Source organism: Pyxicephalus adspersus, chromosome 4, assembly GCF_032062135.1.
Source record: "Pyxicephalus adspersus chromosome 4, UCB_Pads_2.0, whole genome shotgun sequence".
Classification (NCBI taxonomy): Eukaryota; Metazoa; Chordata; class Amphibia; order Anura; family Pyxicephalidae; genus Pyxicephalus; species Pyxicephalus adspersus.
The window spans coordinates 12,310,810-12,328,379 of record NC_092861.1 but is presented as its reverse complement, the minus strand read 5'-3'; the positions used below and the strand labels follow the sequence as shown (position 1 = coordinate 12,328,379).

General features: G+C 37.5%; 1 protein-coding gene across 3 annotated transcripts in view; it reads right to left on the bottom strand.

The window, feature by feature from the left end:
* Positions 1-724: 724 nt before the first annotated feature.
* RUNX2 (RUNX family transcription factor 2) overlaps positions 725-17,570 on the bottom strand; it is a 68,305-nt gene continuing 51,459 nt past the window's right edge. For all 3 annotated transcript variants that reach the window (XM_072407407.1, XM_072407409.1, XM_072407408.1), the window contains one exon: positions 725-8,595. In XM_072407407.1, coding sequence (XP_072263508.1) covers positions 8,120-8,595 — 476 coding nt within the window. In that variant the 3' untranslated portion in view covers positions 725-8,119. The remainder of the gene's footprint in view (positions 8,596-17,570) is intronic.

Below are 17,570 nucleotides of genomic sequence, written 5' to 3'. Positions count from 1 at the left end.
AATCTTTCCAATTGACATCCCGGTACACCTATAGGCTACGTCTATGACCCTCAGTGTGTGTGACTTTGAATGACCAATCTACCCTTAGCCCTAGCCCCTACTTCGATCTTCTCTATGTTGAGTTCTGGGAATGATCTATCAAAATCTAATAACTAACCAAATCTTATAACTACATTCAAAGCCAGGTAAAGTATTTGAAGTCTAATGAAGACATAAAGGAGAAATCTTTTTGGAGTTGTCAAGAGTGCAGCCAAAGCCCTAGAAATTTTTCAATTTGGGTTTTATTTATATAAAAAAAACATAAGAACTGTATTTCTCCAAAGCACCAATTGAAATTCAGGGCTGATCTGAAGGTGAGAAGAATTATCTTTTTGGCTACTTTTAAAAGAATCCAAACTTAGGACACAAGAACAGAAAATTCCATAGTGACCATACTACAGCCCTATTACTTAGATCTTCTCTCTGTTCTGGGAATGATCTACACATTCAAAAATGGATGTAATATTGAATCTCTGTATGTGTAATTTTTCCTTATTCATCTTTTTCATGTGATTGAACTTAATTTTGATTTTGTTAGCATCTCCTCTCTTATGCCGTTAATTACGTATATTGTACACAGTTTTTGTTGATGTGTTATCCTCCAATAAAAAAGTTTCAATAATAAAAACAAGTCATCTGACCTACCTACATGTAAATAAAAATGACACAGAAAATGACTCTGAAAAACTTATCAAAAGGAAATTTATTGGAAATAAAAATTAAAACATCCACATTATAATAATAACAATAATAATAATAATAATCAGGTGCAGAGCAAAAAATAAAATTTACAGACGCAAAATAAAATACAAAACAAAGTCCCTTTTCAAATTATGGTAAACATTTCCACAGACACTGTGGTACAAAGCAAAAAATAAACTGTGCATGAAAAGCTGAAATATAGTAATATAAAGCCATTATTTACAAAAGAACGCAGGAACATTTTTTTGTTTAAGAAATTTTTGGTACAGTTTTTTTTTCCCAAACAATAGTACCTCAGTAACTCTTTTTAAAGTAGTTACTTATTTAATGTATTTTTTTGCCATGGTTTTAACATTGTAAAAAATATAATTTTGTAAACAAGAAACTTCGGTACCTTTTCAAACTTCTGCATAGATCAAATAAAAGAGTGCAAGCACAAGTTATGAAAATTCAAAGTAAAGGCTTTTTTTGGTGACAGGTCGGTGCTGTATATTGCATGGTTTAGGTAATCATAGTATTGCTGGAATGTAACACTGGAAGAGACTTCTAATGAGAGAAATAAGTAAGACTTTCCTGCTGGTGATCCTCTGGATTCAGCTATTTTCAAGGCATTTTTCTGGATCAAGAAGGTCAGGAGAATTGATACCGTGAACTAGAATTCAGAGTGTTTTTTACATATTTTTTAACAAGCAGTAAACAAGCTTTGAAACTCAATAACCTTGGTAGCTACAGGCGCTAAGAAAAAGTTCTCAAAATCAGCAACTGAGGTTCCTGAAAGTAAATTGTAAGCCTGCTATTGTGAACTATCTCTGTTGCAGTCTTTGAGAATTAATTGCTCCAGAGCATATGCAGATACAGAGATCATTAAAGGGTTATTTTACCTTTTTGCTGCCAAGGCTATTTTTTTTTCTTTTCACTGTGCACTTTGGGATTTGAGACTAATTTAAACCCCCAAACTGTGATGAAGTTTTTAAAAAGCATAGGACCTGTAGAATAATTGTATAGTATAATGAAACATTCTATTACACCCCTAATATCTCCCTTACCAGGTTGAGTGTAGGAAGTACTCATCGCCTGCTATCATCCCCCATTACCTTGTTTTATTTCCCTTCAGTGCCACAATGTGCGATATGAATTATTGTCAGCAAAAGGGTCGGAGCTCTTTTACTGCTTGATAAGATGATATAAATACTTTAATGTCTATGGTCTGGCCACAGGTGCACTTTAAGTCAGGTATATAGAAGCTTCTGTATGAGGTTTTCAAATGGCAGTCTAAATATTTATCTTAAGAGAGGTTTCCTATAATAATTGCTATAGGCTTGGTTATTCATGGCTTCCTGAGAACTGGAACAATAAAAGAGGTATTACATGCAGCATTGTGGGTAAAAATTTTGGCTTTTGCTTTTGGCAACAAAAACAGACACAGGTATAGAGCAACAAAATCTTATAACTACATAAAACGCCAGGTAAAGTATTTGAAGTCTAATGAAGACATAAAGCAGAAATCTTTTTGGAGTCTTCCAGCAGCCAAAACCTTAGATATTTTTCAAGGTGCTAGCAGTAGCTGCTATTTTGGTTTTTATATATTTGTAAAAAAAAATATGGCTAATATTAGAAGAATCCAAACCAAGGACACAATAACAGAAACACAACTTCCATAGTCACCATAATTTTGGAAATTGTACCCCACTGCAATAACCACAGACCCTATTGTCCTAAAGTGGCCATAGAGACCTATAGTTCTGCATTGACCATTGAGACTCCAATATACTGCAGGGACCATGGGGTCCCTACAAGCTTGCAGCAAGCTGTGAGAAGAGAGGAAGCGCCATACCATATTCATTATTTTCTGAGAAATCCACTAATTCATTATTCAATCTATGCACATAATATAACATGACAGCACTACAGCAAACGCTTCCTGTTTGGGTTACAGGGAACCAAAGGTGGAATTCTATGTAAAGACCAAAAAAAATAGCCAAAACAAGCCCCCTACCGTCACAATGATCACATTGATTTCTAAAGAACACGGCTGAAAAAATAATATTTGAACCTAGCTCCCAAAACGCTCATTATGAAGGACCTGAGTGATCTCACGAACTCTAAAAATATTTTCTTACACAATGGTTCAGTCTTCAGCACGCTTCATTTTGCAGCATTTCCATATAGCAAATAATATTACAATTAAAAAATGGAGATTTACAAAGGATCAGAGACAGATGTGCAAAAAGTTGGGGTTTTTATGCATAATTTATAATGTGCAATTTGCAATACGAAAAGAGTGAGCAAAAAGCCCTGATCTTCCAGATAATTCAAACTTTGCTTATCTTTTTTCGGGGGGGGAAGTGGTGTTGTACAATTTGTATTGTGACACTGATGCTAGTATCAATGTGTTATTGTAATTGTGCAGATGATAATCTCAGGGTTTCAGGTCAAGAGGTTACATTTGGAGTTAAATTCAGAGTAGATGCAGGTTAGTTATGACGAGGGTTGGTGAGAGCTAGGTTTAGGGTTGGGTCAGAGTATTGGTTAATATTAGGGTTAAGGCCAATTCAGACCAGTGGTTAGATGCAGCAATCTGCCTCTCAACCACGAACCCAAACGCTCCCATTTAAGTGAATAGGAGTGGTTGGGAATCTTTCTTTGCATGCTGCTGCGGCAGATTAGAGTGCAGTTTGCAGAAATGAATATTGCATTTGGTCATGCAGTTATGACCTGAAGATCTGCACCATAGCCGTGTGCACATCTTGTTTCCCTCCCCATGCACCTTGCCTCTTCCAAACACACATCAGGAGTTCTCTCTGCACCCGGGACCTGTCAGCCAAGCTGCTTATCACTGCAGATTTGAAAATGCCAAAAAAAGAGTCACAACCTCTTCCATGCACTTGAATGTGAGGGATTTGGACTGCGGATGCGCCCACAGTAGAATGCTGCAGCTCACCTCAGGTCCTTAAGTTTAGGTTAGGCAAAGGTTAATAGTTAAGATTAGAATTTAGACATTTAGCCCCATACTAACGCTCAATATTTGTCACACAACCTGCCCATTATTGGCAGTAGGCATGGATAATTATTAGCAGTTGGTCATTTAGGGGTCTGAATAAAAAGTGTGTGTGTGTGGGGGGGTTATGTTATCAAACGCAAATGCTGTCTCCTCCAACTTCTCCAATAAGCCAACAAATTAGGTTCCCTAAATGAATGGCTACTCCATTAAATTCACCTAAAGTAATCCACTATAGAATAACTATTCAGTATTGGGCAGATTTCACCTACAGAAAACATGAGCTGGAAACTGGTCGTCCTATACCAGCCCAATACTGTAATTCTCCATTTATTTCTACAAATATTTCAGTATGACAACCTCTTAAATCAAAGCAAGAATGGCTTTCATGGGACAGCAGAAGTGTGTATTCAAGTGGCATGATTCATTTGTTGTTTTCTAAAGTCTTTTCATGAGCTACAAGAAACCAGGTGTTGGTTCAGCCTGCTGACCTCTACTCAATACTAAGATATCACTTCTACGTGGATTTGACCTTCAAGTGCTAGCAAAAGGAGTAATTATTTATATCAACAATGAATTAGCAGCACCCTATATATAGAAAACATAATTTTAGGTACCTGTTAGTGAGTACACAAGGCTGAATCTGGAAAGTACCATATTTTCACTTCTCTAGTAAATGGGCATGTTCACATGCATCATTTTACTTCTTATTTTCCATGGAATTAGAGGAGCTGTTGAATTAAAGTGAACCTGTCATAGAAAGGAGAGCTGCCCATGCTGATTTTAACACTTTATCTGGTATTGGGTTTGACAAACCCCAATATTGAAAAGTAATTTTCTGATTTCAGATTTAAGTCTATATTCTGGGAACAACTTTCTTATTATGGTAACAAAGCAACATATTTTTTTTTTTTGGTTAAACTGTTTCGAAAGTTATTAAAAAATATTTTCTAGGAAAACAGCCAAACTACTAAAGACATCATTTGATTTTTTTATAGTATGTGATTTGTTCTAATATTATTAAATAAAATGTTTCTGATGATTGTAGGACTACAAAACAAAAACAAAAGGCCTTCATGCATGCTTTCAAATATCTGGAAAACAGAGGTAAGCAGCAAAGGTGAAGGGAGGAGGTCATTAAGGCCTTTCAGGGTTAAGTGCTCATAAGGGCCTTAATAGTAAAGACATTTATGTCTACCATGTTTTCATTTTGACGGTTTGTTTTCCCATAGCAGATCATTGGAAAAACTTTCCATCTACAGGTTACAGCTGCAACAATATCATTACACTGTGTTAAAAAATGATCACTATAGAAAACTCTTATAGTGATGACTGAAGAAGACTTTGCTGACTGCAAACAGACCAGAACCTCAGCTGTCAAACTGACAATGTATATCCGGAACACACACAATAGTATGGAAGATGTAGCATGCTTTTTGGGGGATTAACTTAAATCTTGCAAGGGATACCTATTCTTTCCTTGGTCTGCAAGGGCTCAAAATTGCAAGCTTGGGAGTCACTTAGAAGCATGACACCAGTAAAGTTTTACCATGGTGGTTCTAGTTCAATGGCCCCCTTGGTAGTTGGTCCAACATCATTATGACAGTCCCAAGCTTGCTCCTTTAACGCAAGTAATCAGTGGCAGCTTCCATATTTCTTCATAGGTTTACTTTAACAACAGCAGGTTAAGGCAATCACTGGACAAAGATGACTCCAAATTTACCCTAATCTGACATCAATGTAATTGCTTGCTACATGCTTCCCTGCAACGGCTTGCATTGTCCTTCAATGTGAATCTCCTCTATCTGTCTGTATGTGAAAAAAGAAGCATTCAGACCTAAATATTAGACATTACAAATTAGACTTTCAAGAGTTCCACATTACTTCCAGCAAGGTGGGTTAAAGCATTAAAATGCCTGGTACTTGGAGCCCCCAAGACACCTAACAAATGGTGGCATAGCAGTGTGGGAGACTTATTGTTGGACACCTGTGATGGGACAACTGCAACACTTGGCCTGAAATATTCAAAGTGTACCCCTGGCTTCAAAAAGCCCAAACATAGCAATAAGAAAATAAAAATTCTGTAATACATGTCTGCAAATACCATATGGTTCTGTGAATTGAGCTAAAGATGGGATTTTTAATTAATGGCTCAGAATAGAGCCCCATGCAAAATGGACCTATTCCTTAAACTGAACCCAAGCACAAATGTTTTTATCACAGTGCAAGCAGTACTGTATGTTACATAACATATTTATGTTAAGGAAACACTCTTATTTAAAACATACTTGTATATTGACCACAATATGTGACCTGTTACAGCATCCGGGAACAGTAAGTGCATGTACCGTTTATTTATAACTAAATACATGTATTGACCTACAGGATAATAAAAAAACAAGCCAAATCATTGGAACACAGAAGTGCAAGAACATTACATAGGCAGTGCATACTCTTTTTATATAACAATGACAATAGTGCTTAAAGCTTAAAATGAGTTCAAACACTTTTGAGTGAATTGATCTGTATGTTGCTACATAACATTTGCATTTAATAGCTCAGGCCAAAAAATGGTAAATGTACCCAGTCATTAGATGACGTTCCAGCACGTTGTACGCAGATCCCAAGAATAGTACATTTTTGAAAACTGTAGCTTAATATCTGTATGCTCAATGGAGACACAAAGAGACAGAATGAGAGGGTGTTATCTTAGAAGGCTTTTAAAGGGGTTTTCTTTTTTAAATTGGATTATGGAACACAATACTGGGGATGTTACACTGATTTGTAACTAATCTATAATTTAACATTTGTGAATCCCACAGCTAAAAAAACAGTATTAAATATGCCCAGTCCAGCTGGTCATCAAAAAATATTTGGACTAGCCACTTTCTCTTTGACAAGAGTTCCTTGAAGGCTTTATAACTCCATGAAAGTTACAAGACTTCAGCTTCTTTAAATAGTAGAGAATCATGGAGTCTTTTCTTATAAAAAATTAAACCATTCCACTACAATAGTGTTGGTTATTAACAAAGGGGATGATGTTGTCTTCATAGTATTGAACCAGGAGTATAACATGGTTCTCAATTCAACAAGTTGGATAGAAGAAGTTCTTCCTTTGACAGCCGGTCAATAGTAATTACAATGAAAGGAAGAACTTCTCGATATGAAGGATTCAGTTATTGGATGTAGTCCGGATCTCCCCCATTATGAAGGAAGCCTGAAGCCACAGCTTCTATAAAAATATTAGGTAAATTCAAAGGATTAAAAGGTAGCAAAGAACCCCTTTAATGTTTCCTTGTCCCCTGAGAATGTCCGTTTTGTGAACAGAACTTGAGATTACAAAACTCTGTAGCCACCAGTGACATCACTGAGAGCCTAAAATCTTAATTACATATCTTGGGGTTCAGCCCACAAAACAAGCGCCTTCACTGAGCACAGATACATAACTATCAGTCTTTACATGAACACCCGAATGTACTATAAACTTTTCAAAAAGAATTTCTGTCTGTGACATTGAATGAAAATACATATTTAGGGACCTATCAGCATATTTTAACATAACTAGCACTTGAAGGGTCCAAATATTATTAAATAATTATAAATTAAAAAATGCAAAGATGTCAAAATGAGTAAAAAAAAAAAACAAAAGAAAAAAGGAAAAAAATAAAGTTTATACATACAGATAATTTAAACTATAAACAATAAATTCAAACATTAAATTCATATGTTTTGAGCTAATATTGTTGCTTTTTTTTGTCTTTGTTTTGTATACGTAGGCAATGATTTTTTTATTCATATTGTATTTTTTTTTGTTTGGTTTCTATTAAGGCAATAAAATAAAACTGAGATATGAGATAAGTGCATTTTGCAATGTTCAAAGTTTGTACCATCATCCAGATATGAAATTGTATCAAACATAAAAAATTTCATAAGGCGTACAATTTGTGCAGCTTTTCGTATCACTTGAAAAATTCCCTTTTTTTTTTGGTATATAAGGCAGGTTTCAGCATTTTTGGTATTGCATTAAGCACGTCCATTTAAATTCCTAAAATTTTCTCCTTTTTTTTTTTCTCCCACAAAAAGTCACATCTGACGATGTTTATTTTCGTACTCGTAAAAACTATAATTTTCTTTGGAATGCTTCAGTTCAATATAAATATTAATAAAAAGAAATAGTTTAAGGCAATGTGGCTTTTAGCCCTTTTTTATAACAAAATGGCACAATTGTTGATTAGTAAAGTTGTATTGCATGAGATTTTCAAGGTCTTTCTGAGTCACACTCAAAATATGAATTCGTATATAAAAGGATTAAGGCACGTATGGAGTTACTTTTTAAAATAATGTTTGAAACAGTCTAAGGCCACATAAAGGATTGTATGATCAATAAGGCCTCCACACTGACTCATCCATACGACCGCTAGAATTTAACACAGTGGGGGAGCTACTGTGGCTGCCATCCGCGTCAACACCATCATTCTGGTTGCCCAGATTAGGGTTTAGCAATGTGCTGCCATTGGCAGTGGTGCAGGGAGGAAGCATCCGAGATGGAGAGCGGTCGCCCCCTGGGACCATTGGAAACTGGTAGGATCCAGATGATGTACCATAGTAGAGATAAGGAGTGCTGCTTGTTTGGAAGGGTCCACTTTGGTTCTGAGAGGAGCCAGGATAAGGAGGTGGCAAATAAGTGTGATAGTGAGTGGTTGCAGACATACCCAGCGACATCCCTGAGGTGACTGGCGGAGTGTAAGTAAATGTTGCAGGGTAGTGCATTCGTGGGTTAGGGAATCGGCTCTCTGTTAACGAAGAAATGCTTGTAAACTGCCTTGGATCGGAAAATGGACCCAGCTCCGAGGCACCTTTAAAAAAAACACAAATAATTTTTATTAGAATTTCATTTTTTTAAGTTTAATAACAAAACAGTGTTCTTTATTTATAAGTTAGTAAGTAATTTATAAGTTGGAAGACATGAGAATTTGCATTAAAATATAAAGCTAGCAAAATCTTTTTAAAGAGTGGCCAAGGATGGAACCTCTGTAAAGTTTTTATTTGTGATCTGCGCCCCAATTGGAAAAAAATTTGCTTTCGGTAAGAGAAAATATATATTTGCAGTGTGAAACTATCTCAGACTCATCTACCTTTGACCGCTGGTCTCTTAAAAAGTAGAGTAGGATTTGGTGATATCAATATTGCCCTGCTCATTGTTCGGGCTAGCATGGAATCTGTACCTAAGACCTGCAGTGCAAGGATCTCCCTGCTTCTGTTGTATCTTTACTTTGAAATTTTTTTTTTTTACCTTCCATGCTACTATTACCCCACACATCACTGGATCACTTCAAGAAGACAACTCTTGACATTAGGAAAGCAAAGTCATGTTTCTCAATGGACACCAACAAAGACAACGCAAGGGCAATCACTAATAGGAAAATGGTCAGCTTCAAGGAGACTGCAGGGTTCACGGGTGACCAAATTTTTAGGTTTGCTTGCCTTTTTAAGACATAGCTTCATTAGTACAGGTCCTCTTTATAGTAACTTGTACAGCTTGGGGAACCGACTCCAATAAACGCTGTAGGAGCCTATCATAGGATTGTAAAGGGAGTTCAACAATAGCTACTTTTAGAGGAAGAAAAGACAGTGCCATTTCTAATAATAAATCTGGTAAATTCTATACCTCTGTAAACTGTTATTAAAATGTATAAATATTTTTTTTCAAAAGCTGATAAATCCGGTGATCAGTTAATATTAGGTGGCTGTGTTTTAGGTAATTCCCTCCTCTATCTAACAAGGAGGGGGGGCTCACTTGGGATTATGAACTAGAAGTGCGGACTGGATTCTAGTAAGACCTTTACAGAGCAACTTTTCAGCTACTATTAAGTGAGAGAGCACACGTTTACATTTTCCATGCTCACTTGTAACAAGAAAAATCAATTCAAAAAGCAATAAATAGGCAAATTAAAACCCGACCCAAACAGGCTGCAGCTACGACACCTTTGCTTTTTCTACAACGTACATTAAGCTGCTCGGGTTTTTCTCACAGAGTAGAACAATTAAAACGTCATGTGTTTCCAGTTAGAATGTTGCAGAAGTCTCATTAAATGTTCAGGTTTGGCCTTGTGCCAGCCTGGCCCTCTACATCTCAATAGCTGATTCTTTCCTTGTCCCCCCACCCCAGTTTATTGAATTCCATGGCCTAGCCTGCCGTGTCATGACCGCTCTCCGCACATATGCCAGGTAATGTCACTTGCCATTCATGTAACAATTAGAAGCTAAAAGATGTGCATGTAAGGGAAAACAAAACTTCCCTCTGGCTGTCGAGCTTTCAGCCTTTCGTTCTCAATTACAATAGCAGCAAGAAAATTACTTCCTTATTGGTGAGTCAGCCTAATTGCACAAAATGGTTATATTAATTCGCCAACTTATATGCGGCTGTTTCTGCGTCAGCTTGCATTATGTTCTTGTTAAACACTGTGCAAGTACACAGGCAGAACTGAAGCCTAGGCCATTGGTTTTATACTAACAGTCTATTTATTGAGATATCTCAACTGGGAGACACCAAGGAATGCAACGGCAGGATTCTGCATACAAGCCCATAGAAGTGTTCTTAAGTGGAACTATCATTATAGACAATCTCCTATCATACCAGCTGTTTAACTGATATACCTGTTCATAAAAATATTTGCAATCACAAACTGAATTTATAGATTTTCAATAGAGAAAATAACCAAATATTTTTGTTGTTGGTGGATAAGTTGATTTTTACATATAAGTATGGTGCTGAAGTTATTCAGACCTTTGGCTGGGGCGGGATTGGAGACGGCAGCCATAGGTGCAGGTTCCCGACAGGACACTTTAAGTCTAACTGTTCTGTGTGGTGCAGGCCAGGACTGCAAGAATAAAATCTCTAGAGATGGGATTAAGGATCTGATTTGGAAAAGCCATCCCACCTCAGTTATTCTATCCTTCCACAACTTCTCCCTCCAAGATATCTGACAGCAGTGACTCCTCCAGTTATGTGACAATGCTCAGTCCTAGCGATTATTGGACCCTGTTTAACCCCATACAACACTGGATTTATCATTGGAGGAATGGACAGGGCAACTTTTTCCCTGTGGAGGTTTGGTCCACACTTTTGTTTCCCATTATCAGTGGAAATATACTAATTTAATTATAGCTTATGCTAATGTTAATGCATGAGATACCTTTATTACGTTGTCCTGTGGTTCACCATATCCTCATGCATAATCAGAAGGGCAGGTACTATGTTTTGGAACTTCTGACCAACCAAAAATCAATTGGAAAACCAATTTACCTGATTGGTAAAACAAACAAAATGGCAGCTGATCCGCTGATCAGTACTGATAGCCTAAAGCCATGTACATATCATATGTCACCTAATTGTTAACAATTGTTAATTGCAGTTATTAGCTGTCAGTCATTTGGGTATTCAGTAAGAAGGATCACTGGGTGACATTTGGGGGGCAGCTGTACAGATGTCAGATTTTTACAATTTCATCTTGGGTGATAAAAATCTATTGTCTGTATCAGTACATAGAATTCGATGAAGGTTACGCACTACTAGACATTGCAAAGTATTATATAAACAAGCTATTCTTAAACCACATACAAGCAATATTTTTTTTTGTTTGTTTAGATAATGGTTAGAATCCCAGACTTTTTTTTCCTTAAAGAATTCCCTTCAACAATTGCAAACATTGTCTGGAGTTTAGGTGATATCTTTTATTTGGCTAACTTACATTATTTAACATTCAACTTTCTGAAAAACTTAAGTTCCTTTTTTCTGTCTTTACACAGTCCGTAAAGTGTTTCTATTACTAAACAGACTTTCAAAACAAAGTTCATCAAAACTTTATCATCACTGAAAGATTCCCCTATATTGCTGTTTTAATGACTGATTTATTTTATTTTTAATGACTGATTTATTTTATTTGCTATCACCCTAAATCCCAGACCAGCTATGAGGGTAATTCTTCCTGGTGGGGCCATAGATTGAACAAGACCAGACTGGGGTTTCAATGCCTCTCCGCTTTATACTCTTTTTTTTTATTATGTTTGCCAGCACAGCTATTTTACTCTATGTGTTAGTGTGGGTTTTGTATTTTTTTTAAAATTCAGGTTGTTGCTATTGATGAAGATTATTATTATTATTATTATTATTATTAATAATAAAAAGGATTTATATAGCGCCAACATATTACGCAGCGCTGTACATTGTATAGGGGTTGCAAATGACAGACTAATACAGACAGTGATACAGGAGGAGAGGACCCTGCCCCGAAGAGCTTACAATCTAGTTAGTATATAGAACAGCAATCACCATGTGACTAAATTCTATGTGAGTTTCGGGTACTGACTGATATAAAAAAAGAATCATGTGCCAAGACAAGCCCTATCTCTAAAATCTAGATGAAAAACGGGTTCCACATTGGGCGGTATGCCATGATGTTTGCAGCTTTATGTTTACGCTTTATTTAATCTATGTCATTTCGAACAGGAAAAGGAAGGCGGAATTAGGAATCTTTTTATTTACAAACTGAGAGTAAACAGAGTCTTCTCTGGAGTAACAAAATAATGTCGCTAAAAGCCCCCGTGACAAAATGCGAGGTAGAAGCTCAGCGTTGATTACTCAGATTCTGCCCTAATAAACATTTCATTGTTGCCATTCAGGGTCAGGACGATCCGCCAGGACCGAAACAAAAACTCTGAAACGATTTGTTCTCTCCGGTAGTGGAATAATATTTACGGTTCTGCCCAAGAGTAATAAAACTATTTGTTTACATCGCTCTGTACATTGCAGCCCACGGAGGGACCTAAGACGCTGAGTGTAGAGGCAAATTGATTGCAGACATTTGAAGATCAAATATTTGTCTAACTTAATGGTTTCAATTGAGCTTAGTCACAAGACACGGTTCCCACAGAGGAGTTTTAAAAAAAAGATAGTAACATTAGTGTGGTATAGTAAGTTTCTTGCATTAGTTGATCATTGCAATGTTATAGAAAAGTAAGCAAATGTTCCTCATCGATTTTTATGGCTGAAGATGAACTCAGGGGGACCCCAGACATCTAGAAGAGTATGGAGCGGCCATATGGACGGATGTGCCAGGGTCATCAGTAAATATCCCTGGAGAAAAAATAAATGTAAATTTAATGCTCTGTTGGGTACACTAAATGGGAAAGGGGGATTTAAAGAGAACCTGTCATCTTGTCCATGCAAAGACTCCTTCCCCCACACGCATCAATTCTACAAACCGCATAACACTTCCTCACACCCCCTGCTTTCACTGAAGCGGACACTGAAATCCAAGGTATTGAACATTACGCCCGCAGTGATATCAATCCCTTTGCCATGTCACAATGTTTAGCATAGAAAATGAAATGTCACTTATTGGCTCACACCCCCCCTTCCTACCATCAGCTAGCTGCAACTAAAGCTGCGTACACACGGCAAATTTTTCTCGCCCGATAATCGGTATCGGCCAATTATCGGGCGAAAATCTGCCGTGTGTACAGTCGGTCGTCGTCCGTCGTCCATCGTCCGACGACCGTCCTGGCGGATCCATGGACGATGGACGACGACCGATCCTAATGAAAGGGAAGGGGAGAGCGCGTAGCAGGGTGCCGCTCCGTCGCTCTCCCCCTCCCCTCTCCATAGAGCATGAACGGTGCTGTATGTACAGCATCGTTCATGCATCGTGCAGTCTTTTCTCGTTGGAAAGGATCGTGAAAGATCCTTTCCAACGAGAAAAATTGCAGGTGTGTACGCAGCTTAAGTCAGGAGCACACATTGTCACTTTACCCATCCACAGCACTAAACCTGAGGTTGTCCTTTAATTTAACTTCTGTGCACTCCGTTACAGCTAAAATCCACATTTCTCTTCACATTCTCAGGGGAATCATACACCCTAAAACTATGCTGTGTATCCTTGCCATATTACCAATCAGATTCAAAATTACAAGAAAGGTATGAATATGATGTGCAGCTATAATGAACTTTTTTTTCCAGAACTGTGTCTATTTTTTGCACCCGAGAGACAAGGTTTATTGAGCAATGACTATAGTTTAAAGCAGTATGTTTTATGTCATGGCACACCTGTTTGAGATTGAAATTTCACATTAGAAATAAATATATATATATATATATATATATATATATATATATATATATAAATATACTGTTTTTTATACTGTTTTTGGTTACTGGTTTTTTACCGTTTTTATCTTTGTATTTTTGATATATATATATATTGTTTTATACTGTTTTTATCTTTGTAGTTTAATGATTTTCAGCTTGGTTGCAGCCACTTCCTCTCTACCTGTACATTGAGGATTGCTGGATTTCGCAGAAAGGTTTCCTCTAGGTGAGAACAATCAACAACCCCTGAGTACTGTATGTGCAATGTGACAACACAGAAACACAACCGAGAGCATTGCCTCCCTAAGCTAAGAAGTTGGACTTCCATGTATGATACTCAGGTATTATTTAATTGATAGTTGCAGATTAAAAAATATTAAAATCACTTTGATAAGTTTAGGCTTATATGAGATGTTGGCGTTTAGGGTTTAATTTTCGGTTGTCTTTTAATTGCTCCAGAAGCCTTTGTCATAACGAATGAAGCTTCTAACAAATGACATTTTAAACATTGTATCCGGACATAAACTCGGTACACGAAATGAAGCTCGGCTCGACAATGTATCCCTCATCAAACAGGACAGGCTCATTAGACGGAAATCGGCGGCTCCCCCCCGACAGATTGATTAGCTTCTATGAAAGCTGAAGTAAAGCAAAAAAATAAAATAAAATAGGAGGGGGGTTTTCACTTTGAAACTAAATCTACTGTAGAACAAAAGCCAGTCCCGAGGCAGCTGGATTATTCCGAGAGGCCACCCACATTGCCACAGAAACCATGTGACTCTCCCTGTCACATCCTGGAGTCATTTCCAGCTAGCGTGTGCGTGAGTTTGTATTCCGCTCAGAAAGCGGAAAAAAAAAGAGGACGAGATATATTAGGACAAAACATATGGAAACACTTTCAGCAAATCTGCTGCCATGAAATTTATAATGAGCCGAGAGGCTTCAGATGTGGTTAGGAGCCTGAGATAAGACCCCTAAAACACACATACACCCGGGTCAGCTCCCTACGAAGCAACATTTATAATTCTGATCGAACTCTGAAAAGTTAATCGCCGACAAAATAAGCTGCGGGGGGATCGGCGTGTTTAATCTAGTTTTCGATAAGGCATGTTTAGGATTCTGCAGTGTCAGGAAAACGTGATTTATCGTCTGCTGGGGGCACTGAGAAGCAGCATTTGTTATCCGGGATTAAGGGGAATTAAGAATGTTGAGGTTGAGAATGCTGCGGTAGACGAGGACGGTGTTGTTAAAGGGATAAGTTTTCTTTACTGGCTGGAAAACAAAAAAAAAGCTTTCTATAGACATTTTACTTATAAATGATCTGTTTTTTTACCATTTTACATTAAACCCTAATTGAATGACTTTTAGTTTCCTAAAGCACTACATATCATAAACAACTGCCATGGTTCTTTTTAAGAAAATACTGATTTTCCTATTTTTTAATCCTCCAATTCCGAGCTGTTGATCTCCTGTGGCCTCGTCGCAGCTAGTTTATGTCTTCTCATACTACAGCAATTTTTATGAGTATTAGGTTGGTGACAACAGTGCACCAAGCCTAGGTAATGTGTGTTGAACCTGCCACTTGTAGCTGCTGCTTTCCAAATTGCAAAAATACATTAGGGGCCTTTGTTAGAAAGCTTTAGGCTTGTTGTGATCCCATTAGTTTAGGACACTCACAGGATCATAAATAGTTAACATTGGACTAAATGGGTCAGTTCATACTCTCATACTCTTTATTTCAGTGGTCTCCAAACTTTTGGAGCCACGGACCACTAAAAGCATGAACTCTGGACTGTGCATGCGCGGGGAGCTGTGTGTCACTTAAAGGGGAAGAAACTTCCCCAGATTGGTATCATGATGCCCGAACCTACGCACTCTTTGGGCAGCTGTGTCCAGAGATACGGCCCTGAGCCTGCGACCTGTACAGAAGACATGGTCTGTGGCTCTGGCCCGTGCACCCCCCTCATGCGGAGTCTTTCTCCTGACCTAGCTGTGGGTGCACCCGGGGTTGGGTACACCTACTTTATTTGACAGGCAGTAGGGGGCAGTAGTGTTGCCGTACATTTTATTTTTTCAACGTTACATGTAGCCTCCAGAGGTGCTGCCTCCATAGACGTGAATTGGTACTGCATGCAACTGCTTATAAAGGGTTGTGTAAGCAATTGTAGAGATTTGCAAGTGTTTTTTGTCTAAAACAAACAAGCAGTTACTGCTCCCAGGTGCCTGGTGTTCAATAAAATATTGCTCATGATCCCTATTTAATGTACATTGCTGCATAATATGTTAGCACTATATAGGCACTTTTACAACACTATATACACTACAACACTATATAACACTTACACTGTTTATAATAATAAATTATCTAATTATTAACTATTATATATATTATTATATTATTAAAATAATTCAGCAGAAGAACTCATTGATCTTTTGTTGGCCTCCTTCTCACCTGCACTTGATCTGCTTTCAGATCCTTATGCATTCCCATACACTCGCATGGGAATGCAAACTCATCTCAACATAAATCCTAAAAGTGTTAGATGTTACATTTAGGGACTTCTACATTTTGTAAGGGATTCTGAAAAGTAAAAAGATACCATAAATATATATACATATAAATACTTAAGGTACAAGATCCACTAATCATTGATGACTCTGGGTCGTTCAAATGTGGCATAAAACTAGCAGAACCAAGAAGCATATAGGCTGGGTCTTCATTGTTCTTGGTATACCAGTTCATCTGACAATAGTGCAATGCCCTCACTGACCACCAGGGTGCGCAGCTACCTTTCTTGAGGCATATATGCACAACAGTGTCTCTATTATATTAAAAGGAAACTCTGAAAAAAAAAAGAGTTAGCAACTTCTTACTTGATGGCTCTGACGTCATATAGATCATATTACCATTTCCTAAACACTAATCTTGAATATAAATGTAGAAGCTTTGTCAGACATTAATGCAGCCTTTTTAACATGGGGGAACCCTTGAAATAACTTTTAGTTTGTCAAAGAATTCCTTTTATAGTTACTTTATCCAACGATTGCAGTATATTAGCTTGCTGGTCACTGGGAAGACTTAATCCTACATTGCTGGCCAGTGGGAAGAATGTCCCCCTTACAAATAGCCAAAAAGATCATTGGTGTCACATTGACCTGAGACACCCAAACTGCTCATTGCTCCAGGAAGCCCTACTAACCTTTGGAGGAGGCCTGGATGAGGAGCACAGCTCCAATGACTTCATATTTATTCTAGAGCTTGTATCTTTTAAGTACAAGTCAGCAGAGATAGCTCCCATAGTTCTATCATTGGCCTTATCCACACTTTACAACTGGGAGTAATGCACAATGCAACTTACAATAGCCCCGGGACAGAACCAGCACAAGCTGGGGAATTCTTATATTACTTTATGATGTTATACCTATCCAAATTAAGAGGCAAAATCAGAAGGCAAAATAAATAAAGAATATAATGTAGAACCTTTGGAATATTAGTATTTGCACAAGGTAAGCAGGAATTATATATATATGTTTCATTTATTGGGAAATAACAAATGATTTCCACTTTACTATTACACTCTGCCACTAGTAATATATATAGCTGTAAGGGAAGGATGGGAATAAAGTAAATATTTTATCACTAACATAATGAACATTCCAATGAGTGTCATGAATGGAAGATAA